This window comes from Vicia villosa, unplaced genomic scaffold (assembly GCF_029867415.1).
Source record: "Vicia villosa cultivar HV-30 ecotype Madison, WI unplaced genomic scaffold, Vvil1.0 ctg.001471F_1_1, whole genome shotgun sequence".
Classification (NCBI taxonomy): domain Eukaryota; kingdom Viridiplantae; phylum Streptophyta; class Magnoliopsida; order Fabales; family Fabaceae; genus Vicia; species Vicia villosa.
In genome coordinates, this window is record NW_026705630.1 from 475,212 (window position 1) to 487,612 (window position 12,401).

Sequence of the window (12,401 nt, forward strand, 5' to 3'; positions counted from 1 at the left end):
TGCTTTTCGACGAAATCTTACACACCAATGCTCAAGAGCACACGAAATCAAAACAAGAAATTTTGTTCTTCAAGTTGATTTAAGGAAGAGCGATTTTGTGTGATTGACAAAACTCAAAATATGATTTTTCAAAAGTACTGAATTAATTATACTAGAGAGAATTTTTTTTATTATATATGTGCTGAAGTTAATGCCCTGAAAATGAGTAAAGTGACCCTAATAATTCGAGTCAGGAGCTAATATTTTGATTAAAGTCAAATGAGTGAATTATTTGAATCAAGTATGTCAAACTCAAATTTTACATCATTGATTCGAGTCTATAAAAATCTTTGATTTGAATCACATAACTAGATAGAAACTCCAAATTGTGAAGCTCATCCATGATTCAAATCAAACTTTTACGTGATTCGAATCAAACTCTTACCTCATTTGAATCAAGAAATTTTATAATTCAAATTAAGCTATTATCTCATTCAATTCAAAGAATCTTGTCATTCAAATCATACTTATTATGGCAAATTCTAATTTACACATTCATGTCATGATTCAAATTACACATTATTCTGATAGCATAATCATATTTATTATTTTAACCCATAAAAAAACTACCCAAACTCACACAACAAACGTTACATTCAGATCAATAATTACGCAGTTAAAAATATAAAAATTAACAATCAAAATTAAATTAAAACATAGATGGAAATTAAATCAATTTAATTAATTTAGATTCATTCTTCAAATTTATTGGATGTTGGCTTGATTCTTCCATTAACTAGAATTATTTTTTATTGGGCCGGGTAAGTGAAAACACCCTCTCGAGCCCATATTCTGATCCAACCCATTTAAGGTATATACCACATCATCGGTTACAACGATTTCAATTTTAGGGTTTTTTTTCCGTTTTTCACTATCACTGCATAGCTGCGCTTGCATCAGAGAAATGGGTAAGTATATGAATTTCGATTCAGCAAAGCAACGATTTTAAGTTGTGAAAATTTTCAACCATTGATCTAAATCGAATTTTGAATGTGTTGAAGCTAGAATCAAGGTGTACGAGTTGAGGAACAAAACCAAAGCGGATTTGCTGAACCAGCTCAAGGATCTGAAGGCGGAGCTTGCTTTGCTCCGAGTGGCCAAAGTCACCGGCGGCGCACCTAACAAGCTATCCAAAATGTAAACCATACAAAATACTAATTCGCTTTTCTGATTCGTTGTTATGGATTATTTGATAAGCGCGTTTTGTAAACGTGTTTTTGTTTGTTTGTTTTTTTTCAGTAAAGTTGTGAGGCTTTCGATTGCGCAAGTGTTGACTGTGATTTCACAGAAGCAGAAAGCGGCACTTAGAGAGGTTTACAAGAATAAGAAGTATTTGCCACTTGATCTTCGTCCCAAGAAGACCCGTGCCATTAGAAGACGCCTTACCAAAAACCAGGTATAAGTTTTTTTTCTTCTTTTTCTTAATTCTGTTTATTGTTTGGTTGTTGTGTTCATGATTGCAAATTTTGTTTGTTGTTGCCGATTTGGGGGTTAACACGAGGGAACATTTTTACTTTGGGGTTCTAAGTACAATTTAGATTTTGGTTATTGCTAATAAGGTTAAAATAGCGGCTGTGCTGTGATTCTTGAACATTTGATGATTTTAGTGAAGTGCCGTAGATGTAGCCTCAATTGTTGTTGCATTGCAGAGATATTAAAACTTTGATGTTGTGACCTTGAATGTCGTGGTGAACCTTTTATTTAAAACCTTGATTGGAGTATCTCATTTGGGCTTTGATTGAATATCATAAAATGAACGGAGTGGAATGGAGCATAGTGGAGTCAAGATTTCATTCCATCATTTGAAAATTTAGGATGGAACAAGGCAAACTCTTTGTTCCGCCAAAATCGGAGGGAGAAGAAATCTGGTCGCAAATGATGCTTTGTTCCGCCAAAATCGGAGGGAGAAGAAATCTGGTCTCAAATGATGGAATGAAATCCATACCATTCCATTATGCTCCACTACCTCCAATTTTGAATGAGCCAATTAATGGAATACCGATCCGTTCCCTCCCATACCGCCCTGCACTGTCCAATTCTGTCAACCCAAACAAAGTCAGCCTTGGTGTTCTGCATGTAATTTTTCTTGATAATTTGTTTTGTTGGTGGGTTTGCTTCATCCTTACCATCGTCTCAATTGGTGCAGGCATCATTGAAGACAGAACGTGAGAAGAAGAAGGAGATATACTTTCCATTAAGAAAGTATGCAATCAAGGCATAGGCTAGGATTGCATTCTAGTTGCATTTGTAGACCTGTTATTTAAAATATTGAAACTTTGAGGTTTGATTAATTGTCACTTTATTTGTGTTCCAATTTTTGTTCTATTCAATTTTCTGGTTTCCATTATAGTTTTTGCACACAACTAATCTATGTTAAAGATTCCCAAGATTGATGTTAAAATTAGTTATTTTGAGAATTTAAACTAGAGTTTTGCATGAAACTTGAATCTGCAACCATTTATTTTGTTACTACTTTCACAACTATAAGGAAAGAATTTGCGAACCAATTCTGAAACAAGATGGACAAATAAGTTTCAATATCTTTTTACGGTTTCGGGAGATTTTGGAAATACATTTCAATAATTAATTTAATCATAAATTAAAGCATAACTCAAAAACAAATAAATTGAATTATGTGGGCATAGATGTATCCAGGAAGTACATTTCAGATAAATTCTTTCTGAATTATGCATTTTTTAAACATTCAAATATTTGGGAGATTTTTTGGTAATGCAAATAATCCAATATTTGTCATAGAAACTAAAATCAAGTTAAATCAATTGTTTTAATCAAGATATATAACTAAGTATATTATTTTAATGAAGATATAATAATTATTTGTAAATAATCAATCTATTAAATATTTTAATCAACAAATTATTCTCATATAAAATTAATTAAAGAGAAAAAAACAAATATAAATTAAAAATTAAGTCAATTATAATGCTAATAAGAGGATATTTTTAACATATAATTTCATTAATTAACAATATAACTCTAATATATTTTTTATTGATTAAAGGGGTTTTTATTACCTTTTTAATACGAGAGTTTAAGTTTATTCGAAAAGCACCAATTAAAACATAATTACTTTTATAATTTAAAAAAATTTGTAACAAATAAATTATAATTTTTTTAATCATTTCAAAATTATTATTTTTACTAATATTTAATCAAAATTAAAATTTTATTTAATCTAAAAATTAAACAAACAAAATTTTATTGATGTACATTTGTTGGATATGTGCCTTGAAAATTATTCTTTTTATTGCTGTAATTTATTGGATGTATGTCGATAAAGATTAAACACACGATACAATAAACTAATAACGTGTAATGAAAATTTATAGAATAGTAGATTTGTTATTGATTAAGATTCATTTTAGTATATTTTTTCAGCATATAAAAAATGAGAAAAAAATTTTAAAATTAGAAAAGTTCTTTAAAAAGGAAAATTTATAGAATTGTTGATTTGTTATTGATTAAGATTTGTTTTAGTATATTTTTTCAGCATATAAAAAATGAGAGAAAATTTTCAAGATTAGAAAATGATAGAAGGGTATTTTATGATTTATATTAGTAGTATTGTTATTGTTAGAAGGGTAATAATAGAACTTATATTATTAGTATGGTTATTGGGCTTTTAGTAGTGTTTAGGCTTTTATGTTATTATTATCCATTAAGAATGTTATATAATGTAGTCTCATAGAGACATCTGAAATCAATCAATGAAAATCAAAGTTATCTTTTAATTCTATTTCCTTAGTTTGTTTACTTGTTCATCTTAGTTTTGTAAACTTTGTTAGGGTTAGCATTTTGCATCCTATCAATTGGTGCTTTCATCATGTACTCAAATCCTCCAATGAATTACCCTTATCTTACACCTTCATCTCATCAATGGAGCATTCCTCCTACATATCCCACAAACCCCTCTTTCACAACTCCTACCACACCTTCATTTCCATCTTTCCCATGGGAAATCTTTACACCTTCTTACACTCATGGATCATCATCCCCAAATTTGTATCAACATCATGGATATTCACCACATCATTCATATATTTATCCATCTCATTCACATGTTTATCCAAATTACTATAACAATATTCATGAACCACACACGCACCACACAACAGAACAACTTTTGACCTCACACCCTCTATTCACCCAACATCAAACAGTCAACGATTCCACTTATATGGGTAGCCACTACCAAGAAGCAACACATCAAATTAACTATCAGGAAATTTCTCTAGTGAAAAAGAAATCATGTCAGTTGTCTAAGTTGAGATTCTCCTCCTTATTATCGGTTAAAACCGATAAAAACAAAAGAGGAAAAAGAAGAACTATAACCAGAAAAGAAAAGCGAGCTTCTGAACCAAAAACTCTGAGATTTTCGACGACATTACCAACCATTTCATCAGAACCACAAATGCTCGATCCAAAAACCGAACCTCCCGACAACAACGACCTCACGGTGGATGACTACAACGAAGCTCACGATATCGTTCTTACCTCCGATTTTCAACCGATTCGTTCACTCCCTGTTTTTAACCCCAATTTCGGTTCTTCGTTCGCGAAAACTTGGAACTCCGATTTCAACCTTGACCACCGAAGAAATCTCGACCAGGAAACTGAAGCTATCATCGTTACGACTCCTCAATTGAAGCGGAAAGGTGAAGCAGTTGGTTTTGAAGCTGATTTAGGTGTTAGGATGACTCCTGGATCCACTGAACCAACCGATGGTTCTTATTTGATGTCTGTATCTAAAGATTTCTCATCCCTCACTTCCATCCTCTCCCGCGAAGACCACCCTCCTCTTTCGGAATCCCAAGCCGTCGGCGTCGTCGCTTCCTCCCAAGCCAATTACATGCGCGTAGTCGTCCAGTCTGTCCCCGAAGAATCTTCCGGAGGGGTAGAACTTCTGTGCATTGTGAGGGCGCTGCTGAAGAAGATAAAGCGTAGGGTTACGGTTGGGGATAAGGTTCTAGTAGGTTTTATTGATTGGGTGGATCGTAGGGGCATGATTGAAAATGTGTTTCTCATGTTTCTGAGAAGTAATGGTGTTGTTGTTTTTGCTTATGAGACTTGTGCTCTTGACTTGCTTGAAGCTACTTATGAGAGGAAAGTATTCCCTGGTGAGGTTGTTACGGTTGACGGTAACAGGATTCAATCGCTTTGTCTCATGTCTCATCCGCAGCCGAAGCAATGTATTTTCGAGCATACTTACTTTGCTTTGCCTAATTATGTTGTTTTTGGTAGGTCTGTGTATGAGTCGCGTAGACGATTCGGTAAGGTGCTTAATACTGAGAGCCCTGTTGATTTTGATGTTATGATAGCAGTTCCTGATTCTAGTGTTGTTGCTGAGCTTGGTAATGCAAGAAAAATGCCACTGAATTTCCCAGTCATTATAAGGAAAGAGTTGAAGGAAACTATGCGTGCTCTTGTGAGGAGTATAAAAATGGTCGTGATACCTTCGGTATATTTTAAGAGCATAATTAAGTTGCTCCACCATTCAGATAAAAATTTTGGAAAAAAGGCTCTTGGGCTGTTATGTGATGCTGCAAGAAATCACGAAAAACTCAGCGTAGCTCTTAAAGACAACAAAGGTTCAAGGTCAAGTTTTCCTTGGCTTCATATGGATGAAAGTTCTCAAGAGTCACTCGATAAAATGTGTTTAAAAATTCTTCAAGTACTTGATGAGTCATCAAATACATCTTTGAAAGTAGCAGCAGTTTCAGCGTTGGAAGTTCTTACAGAAAGGTTTCCTTCGAATAGTTCCATCTTTGGTGTATGCCTTGGATCTATTACAAAATGTATTACATCTCATAACTTGGCTGTGAATTCTAGATGCCTTAGAACATCTGCTGCGTTGATCAATGTTCTTGGTCCTAAAGCATTGGCTGAAGCTTCATCCATAGTACTTTCGTTCTCGGTGTTAGCGTTTTCCTCCTTTACAATTCCGTTTAATGGTCATTTTGTTTCCAGTCCATTATCTGTATCAATTGCAACAGTCATAGAGATTGTATTTACCTTGAACAACTACAATGACACACTTATCACTTTCCACTCATCAAACAACATTTCTATGCTTCAAGCTCAACCAAGTCAACATGCTTTGCCCTGGTATTGCCACTGGACCTTACTTCCTCATCACCTTGCTATGCATCCCTACTCGCAACCGACTCTTCCTTTTGGGCATTTTACGGATAATGGTGCTGCAACACCAGCTGGGTTGGTTGCTGCTTCACTATCACATGCTTTTGCTCTTTTTGTTGCTGTTTCTGTTGGTGCTAATATCTCTGGTGGACATGTTAATCCGGCTGTCACTTTTGGTGCATTTGTTGGTGGACATATTACACTTGTTAGAGGTCTTTTGTATTGGATTGCTCAGTTGCTTGGTTCTGTTGTTGCTTGTTTGCTCCTTAAGATTGCCACAGGTGGATTGGAAACGTCTGCATTCTCATTATCTTCTATTGGAGAATTCGGGAGTAATTTTAGAACCTTGAGGACAAGGTTCAAGTGAACCCCGCGGCAATGATAGAAGGGTATTTTATGATTTATATTAGTAGTATTGTTATTGTTAGAAGGGTAATAATAGAACTTATATTATTAGTATGGTTATTGGGCTTTTAGTAGTGTTTAGGCTTTTATGTTATTATTATCCATTAAGAATGTTATATAATGTAGTCTCATAGAGACATCTGAAATCAATCAATGAAAATCAAAGTTATCTTTTAATTCTATTTCCTTAGTTTGTTTACTTGTTCATCTTAGTTTTGTAAACTTTGTTAGGGTTAGCATTTTGCATCCTATCAGAAAAGTTCTTTAAAAAGGAAAATAAAATTCATGTACAAAAGTGTCACGAAAGAAATAAATATACTTTAATTTCATATCATAAATTTACCTTAATATTTAGTTTTCAATTATATATTTAATTTTCAATTATAGATTTAAATTATTCTTTATTAAAAATAACTCACATTAGTTATATTATAACTATATTATAAATAAATATTTTCTCAAAATAAAATTAAAAAAATTTGGGATACTTCCAATATATTTAGATTCGAAAACACTTAAAAATAAAATATTAGGATATTTCCTAATATTTCCAATATGCATATCCAAAAACAACTAAAATTAAATGAAATATTAGAATATTTCCAATATGCATATCCAAAATCAACTGAAACTAAAAATTAAGTACGTTCGATTATACATATCCGAATACGATTTTTGAGTTTTCAGAGGTGTTTTTCAAAATGTATAGGGGTGTCCTAAGAGATTCCCTTGACCGAAATGAACCTTAATCATAATCAATAAAAACTATCATAATCAATAAAGACTTTTGTTTTTGAAAAAAGAAAACCACTCTGATTTTTCGTAGCAAATATAATAACATTTCACTTTACAGTGACCAAAACAAATAGTAATAGGTCTCCAGATGTCAATGCTGATATATATTGCACAGCTGGATGAGGTTTTGATCTACAAAATATTTTAACTGTCAAAGATTTGCTGTTAAATTAAATACATAAAACAAGAACATCATTTTAGTCGGTTTTGTTGTATATTTAGACCATGACATCAAAATCATGTTTCCTTCATGAAATTTACTCACTATACACTTACATGTCATGATACATTCAATTTGCAACACCCAATGTTATATTTTGTTTCAAGAGTTTCCTTCTATTTTAGTCCCTATTGTCCTCAAAAGGGTAACCGACTCAAACTTTAGGGTCAACAATCAGTCAGCAAAAGGTGTCAAAACATTACTCCTACAAACCCAACAAGGTTGTCCTATATTGCAACTCAAACTTGCTTCTTTAACCAATTGCTTTACTTAATCTTTTCCACATATGCGCTGGAGCTCGCGTGCTGCAGCCAAAAAGGATTCTGAATAGGAAGAAGAAAGACAGACTGTAAAAAGGAAGAAACATGTACTAACATAAAGCATCTTGGTTCAACAACATAAAGCATTAGTGAGATTCTTTAGAAGCTGTGTTCAGCTTTTTTTCCATAAATTCTCTAGGATAACTTATGAAAACAGCTGTTAGCTTATATGAATATATGATACTATTTACTTTATTTTTTATTATAGAAATATTTCTAACGTGAGCATTTACATGGTAAGCTCCCATGCTTTAACGGCTTAATTCAGTTGATTATATACAAAAAGGATCTACTGAACAAGATATTTTACCTTTCCAAATCCGGAAGGATTTCTGATGGATAGGTGAACCAGTTATTGTCTGAATAACTTCAAATAACATATTCTGTGGAGTGCTCCTGAGCTCTTGTACCACTCCATATATGGTTTTACCATTCTCAAAGTAAATATGATTATTTGGGTGCTTTGTTTTGCAACCAGCATGCCGCTCAAACTCGTATGCGTTAATAACCTGAAGCAATGTAATATTAGAGACAGCAAGTTGGCCTCAAAAGGATTTTCCTATATGGTGATTAAACAAACTTGCCTTAGAAAAATTACACGACGGACAGCTGCACAAATACCCAGCACCTTTAATAACAGCTCGAAGTTCCTTCTATCAAGCATAGGAAGAACCAGAAGTGATCAAAGATAAGCTAATTGTGAAAGATGAACTCATGATGAATACTAAATTTTACCTCCCGTGACCATGCTTTATACTTTACAGAGACGCCATCCAGCATACCAGTGGATAGCAAACTTCTGACGTTTGAAGGGAAGTTATTTGAAGTAGCTTTTTTAGTCATTTTCATCTCCTCTTTTGTCCTGGGAACATTTTCAGCTTCTGACGCAGACATCTGGGCTGTACTTGGAATTAGTTTAGAGCTTGATCTAACCAACTCTTTTTCATTTGCAACTTGTGACATATGTGAAGGTGCTTGACCCATAAAAAGGGCGTAGTCAGAAACAAATGAGTCAGATTGAATTGCGTCGTCATCATCACAGCCACCAAAGGATATGATAGTGCTTTCTCCTTTATTATAAGAATGAGGAACAAATGACATGTCATTTCGTCTCTGATGGTAAGTCTGACCCATCAATATGATGTCATCTTCAACCTTATTGAATAAGTGGTTACTCAACATAGAATTATCACAGGCCTTGTTGTAAGCTTGAGCAATAGACATTGCATCACTATCTACATTAATGTATCCCTGATCCATTGATATTGTGTTGCAAATCTCTTTGAACGTCGGAGGTACTGATAAGTTGCCATCTCCCTTGTTATAAGTTTGACTCGTTGACATTATATTGTTATCCATCCTATCAAAAGCATTGTCAACCAATGTTACATTGGCATCCCCATTGTTGAATGTGAGGCTTGTTGACATTGAATTGTCACCTTCCTTGGATGCATGAGTGTGCGACACGGTGTTGCTAACTCCATCACAGGGATTACTAAAAACTGGTTGAGAATCTTCTAATGTAGTTGACATGGATAAACCAAATGAGGCATCACCCCCAAAAGGATCCAAGATACTCTTTCTTTCCGCACTCAACTTATTATCTATGTTCAAAGGGCAAATGCTTACGTCTTCAAAATTCATAGATGCAGCCCCTGGATCAAATAGTGGCGCAGTAAAATGGCCAGTTAAAGAGTGAAAAGTTAAAGAATCTCCCCATGACGAAATATTGGAGTTGAGCAACCCTGGCGATAAACTGTTGGGACCCTCTACTGCTTGTTTCTTATTGGGAGACAGATCCATTTCAGGGCCATCCACAAACCACTGATTAGACCTCTTTGACTCGATTCTAGAATTATCATATGTCAAGTCATCACTGTCATTCAAATTCCCGTAACTCTTCCCCATCCAAAATAGTTGATTGTCGAACGACTGTCACAACAAAAATATAGTTAACACTTCAACTTCAAACTTGTCACATTTCAAGCAATAGTTAACACTTGAAATTCAAACATGAAAAGTTTATAATCCATGGAGCAAAGACACCCCGAGAACGACCCCGACACTGACACTCGGCGACACCCATAATATTTTTTAACAATGAATTAATAAAACATAATCAATTCTTGACACATCCTTCATGCTACAGAGTTTATAATCCATTTCAGGACAACAATGTTAATTTCAAGATGCATCTAAATGGCATGCAAAGGAAAGAGAAATATACCATTTCCTTTCTTAGTTGCAATGAAAGCTCGATCGAGTAATAATTAAGCTTCAAAGTAAGCTAATAAGAAGCACTTCAAGTCATTTTGGAACCAGTGACACAATTTTCCTACACATAAAAATAAAAATCAACTTCAACTTAAATTGAACAGCAACAAAAGATTGATTTACACGAAAATCCAACATGCAATGTTAGAAAAGTTCCAAAAGTGAAGCAGTTAATAATACTAGAAAAATGCATTGAAACCAGTTTTGATTTATACCGTTATTATTGTGCTGGCTGCATTGAGAAAGGGAGATTGGAAAAGTGAAACCCTAAATGTAGAACTGAAGAATCGTCGGGCGTGGTGGTGAGGAGGGGAAGACGGCGAGATCTCTAGGAGGTGATAGATTTTTTAGGCTTTTGTTTTTGTCGGAAAAGTTAAACGATGGTGCTCCGCACGATGATTCTGTTAGACGTCATCTTGCACGTACACGTGGGATCATCCACTTTTGTGTGAAGCGGTGTCTCCCTTTTTCTATTATTATCATCCCATGACGCTTTAGGTTTCTCCGATCCAACACCATTAACGACCGTTGTAGGAACATGAGGACCTTGTAGGACAGCCTCCCAAACTTCTTCTCCTTGTGCTTCTAGATGAGCCTTCATTTGGATTTTCCAAAAGTCAAAATATTCACCACAAAACAATGGAGGCTTGTTGTTAGAACCACCATCTTTGAAAACCGGTCTTTGATTTGCGGAAGCCATTCTGGATCTTTAGGAACAAGTTACCTATAACTTGCTCTGATGCCAAATGTAAGTATAAGAGTGCGCCTAAGAGGGGGGGTGAATTAGGTTTTCAAAAATTTAATCGGTTTTATGAGAATACTTCTAATAATTTTTGGTTAAGTGTTTGAAGGTTATTGTAAGGTTCTTTTCTTTTCTTTGGTAATGGTGATGAAAGCGATAAAGTGCGGAAAAGTAAAGAACGCAACGATATATACTGGTTCCCCTCACAATCCGAGAGTACTCCAGTCCCCTTTCAAACACGAAAGAGATTTCACTATAGTTAGAATTATTGTACAAGCCTATGCCTACTATCTAACCTATAGGGTGATCAAAGGTTCTTAACACCTTTAAGACCAAAACAACACTAATGTGAATGAAGAACAATCCTCTTCAAACACACCACTTACTTCCAACAATCCTGGATAGTAAGGAGATAATTTTCTTTGAATTTTTACAAGAGATTTAGATGAAGTTTGTATAGCACTATCAATCTTGGATTGATCTTCTTCTTCAAATAAACAATTCTCAAAATGAATATAAGTGTTCACAATGTATGCATGAAACTTTGAATGGATTTCTCAATGAAAATGTGTATAGAAAGTTTCACTTGAAAATAAGATTTGATGAACACTTGGAAATATTGAAAGATGAAGAATATATGGTTTATGAATTGTTAATGAAGAAGGTGAATAATAATTCTGAAATATGTAGTATTTATAATGTGTCAAACACCTCTTTGAATGGTTATTTTTTCATGAAACAATGCAATGATCAAGTGGTAAGAAAATGGATTCGTTTGAATAAGATCATGCAATGAAAAAACACACTGGTTCAGTAGGAACCGGTTCCTACCTGGGACAACCCGGTTCCTGCTGAACGTTACAGCAGAAATTTCAAATTTTGAACTGAGGAACCGGTTCCCACCTAGGGACAACCTGGTTCCCCATAGTAAAAAACAGAGAACTGAAAACTGAGAATGCTGGGAACCGGTTCCCCCATAGGGACAACCCGGTTCCTAAAACCTTTATTTTGAAATTTAACTTTGAAAAAGGTTTTAAATGTTCTTTTGAGGGATGACACTTTGTAGTATGTTTATGATATGCATGAAAATATATTTGTGAACAATTATATGTCAAAGTGAGTATTGTTTATACCTTTGACTTTTTAGCTTGATTCTTGAATCTTCACAATTTCTTCAAGACTTTGAAATGATGTATTTTTGCTTGATACTTGAAATTCTTTTTGCACATCCTTTATAAAAGCTTGATGTCCATATTGTCTTCATCAAAACACACTATGCTTGAGAAGCTTGCATTTACATTCTCCCCCTTTTTGATGATGACAACCAAGTCTTGAAAATGTTTTGAAAAAGTTGTTTTGTGCTTTTGAAATTATGTTGAACAATGCAAGGCTCCCCCTATGTTAGAGACTCCCCCTAAATCCATGATTCCTTGATTTATGGTGATGA

At 34.2% G+C, this 12,401-nt stretch overlaps 3 protein-coding genes across 5 annotated transcripts; 2 read left to right on the forward strand and 1 right to left on the reverse strand.

Annotated features, from left to right (window-relative positions):
- Positions 1-792: 792 nt before the first annotated feature.
- On the forward strand, positions 793-2,388 carry LOC131635366 (large ribosomal subunit protein uL29-like). The gene is made up of 4 exons (XM_058905981.1): positions 793-947; positions 1,041-1,176; positions 1,279-1,435; positions 2,186-2,388. Exons 1-4 carry the CDS (start codon positions 944-946, stop codon positions 2,258-2,260), a joined length of 372 nt encoding a protein of 123 aa, XP_058761964.1. The 5' UTR covers positions 793-943; the 3' UTR covers positions 2,261-2,388.
- A 1,482-nt stretch (positions 2,389-3,870) lies between these two features.
- On the forward strand, positions 3,871-6,780 carry LOC131635378 (uncharacterized). Its single transcript, XM_058905998.1, has one exon. It carries the CDS (start codon positions 3,884-3,886, stop codon positions 6,563-6,565), a length of 2,682 nt encoding a protein of 893 aa, XP_058761981.1. The 5' UTR covers positions 3,871-3,883; the 3' UTR covers positions 6,566-6,780.
- Positions 6,781-7,263: 483 nt separating this feature from the next.
- Positions 7,264-10,679, reverse strand: LOC131635380 (uncharacterized). 3 transcript variants are annotated; one of them, XM_058906001.1, is made up of 6 exons: positions 10,428-10,679; positions 10,166-10,273; positions 8,674-9,870; positions 8,523-8,591; positions 8,249-8,447; positions 7,264-7,923 (listed from the first exon to the last, which is right to left on the reverse strand). In XM_058906001.1, the coding sequence occupies exons 2-6, from the start codon at positions 10,166-10,168 to the stop codon at positions 7,889-7,891; spliced, it is 1,503 nt and encodes a 500-aa protein (XP_058761984.1). In that variant the 5' UTR covers positions 10,169-10,273; positions 10,428-10,679; the 3' UTR covers positions 7,264-7,888. The 3 variants fall into 3 exon arrangements, with proteins under 3 accessions (XP_058761984.1, XP_058761983.1, XP_058761982.1); XM_058906000.1 differs by having other exon boundaries at positions 7,274-7,941; positions 8,523-8,588; positions 10,428-10,678; XM_058905999.1 differs by having other exon boundaries at positions 7,278-7,941; positions 10,428-10,678.
- Between the last annotated feature and the right edge of the window lie 1,722 nt (positions 10,680-12,401).

Excerpts from the sequence above, each read along its gene's own strand:
- LOC131635366 (XM_058905981.1), top strand. Across the intron at positions 1,177-1,278 it reads CCTAACAAGCTATCCAAAAT|TAAAGTTGTGAGGCTTTCGA; the intron begins GTAAACCATACA and ends GTTTTTTTTCAG. Across the intron at positions 1,436-2,185 it reads GACGCCTTACCAAAAACCAG|GCATCATTGAAGACAGAACG; the intron begins GTATAAGTTTTT and ends CAATTGGTGCAG.
- LOC131635378 (XM_058905998.1), top strand. The coding sequence starts at position 3,884 with ATGTACTCAAATCCTCCAATGAATTACCCTTATCTTACACCTTCATCT.
- LOC131635380 (XM_058905999.1), bottom strand. Across the intron at positions 8,592-8,673 it reads ATAAAGCATGGTCACGGGAG|AAGGAACTTCGAGCTGTTAT; the intron begins GTAAAATTTAGT and ends TATGCTTGATAG. Across the intron at positions 7,942-8,248 it reads ATCCTTCCGGATTTGGAAAG|AATCCTTTTTGGCTGCAGCA; the intron begins GTAAAATATCTT and ends CTTCCTATTCAG.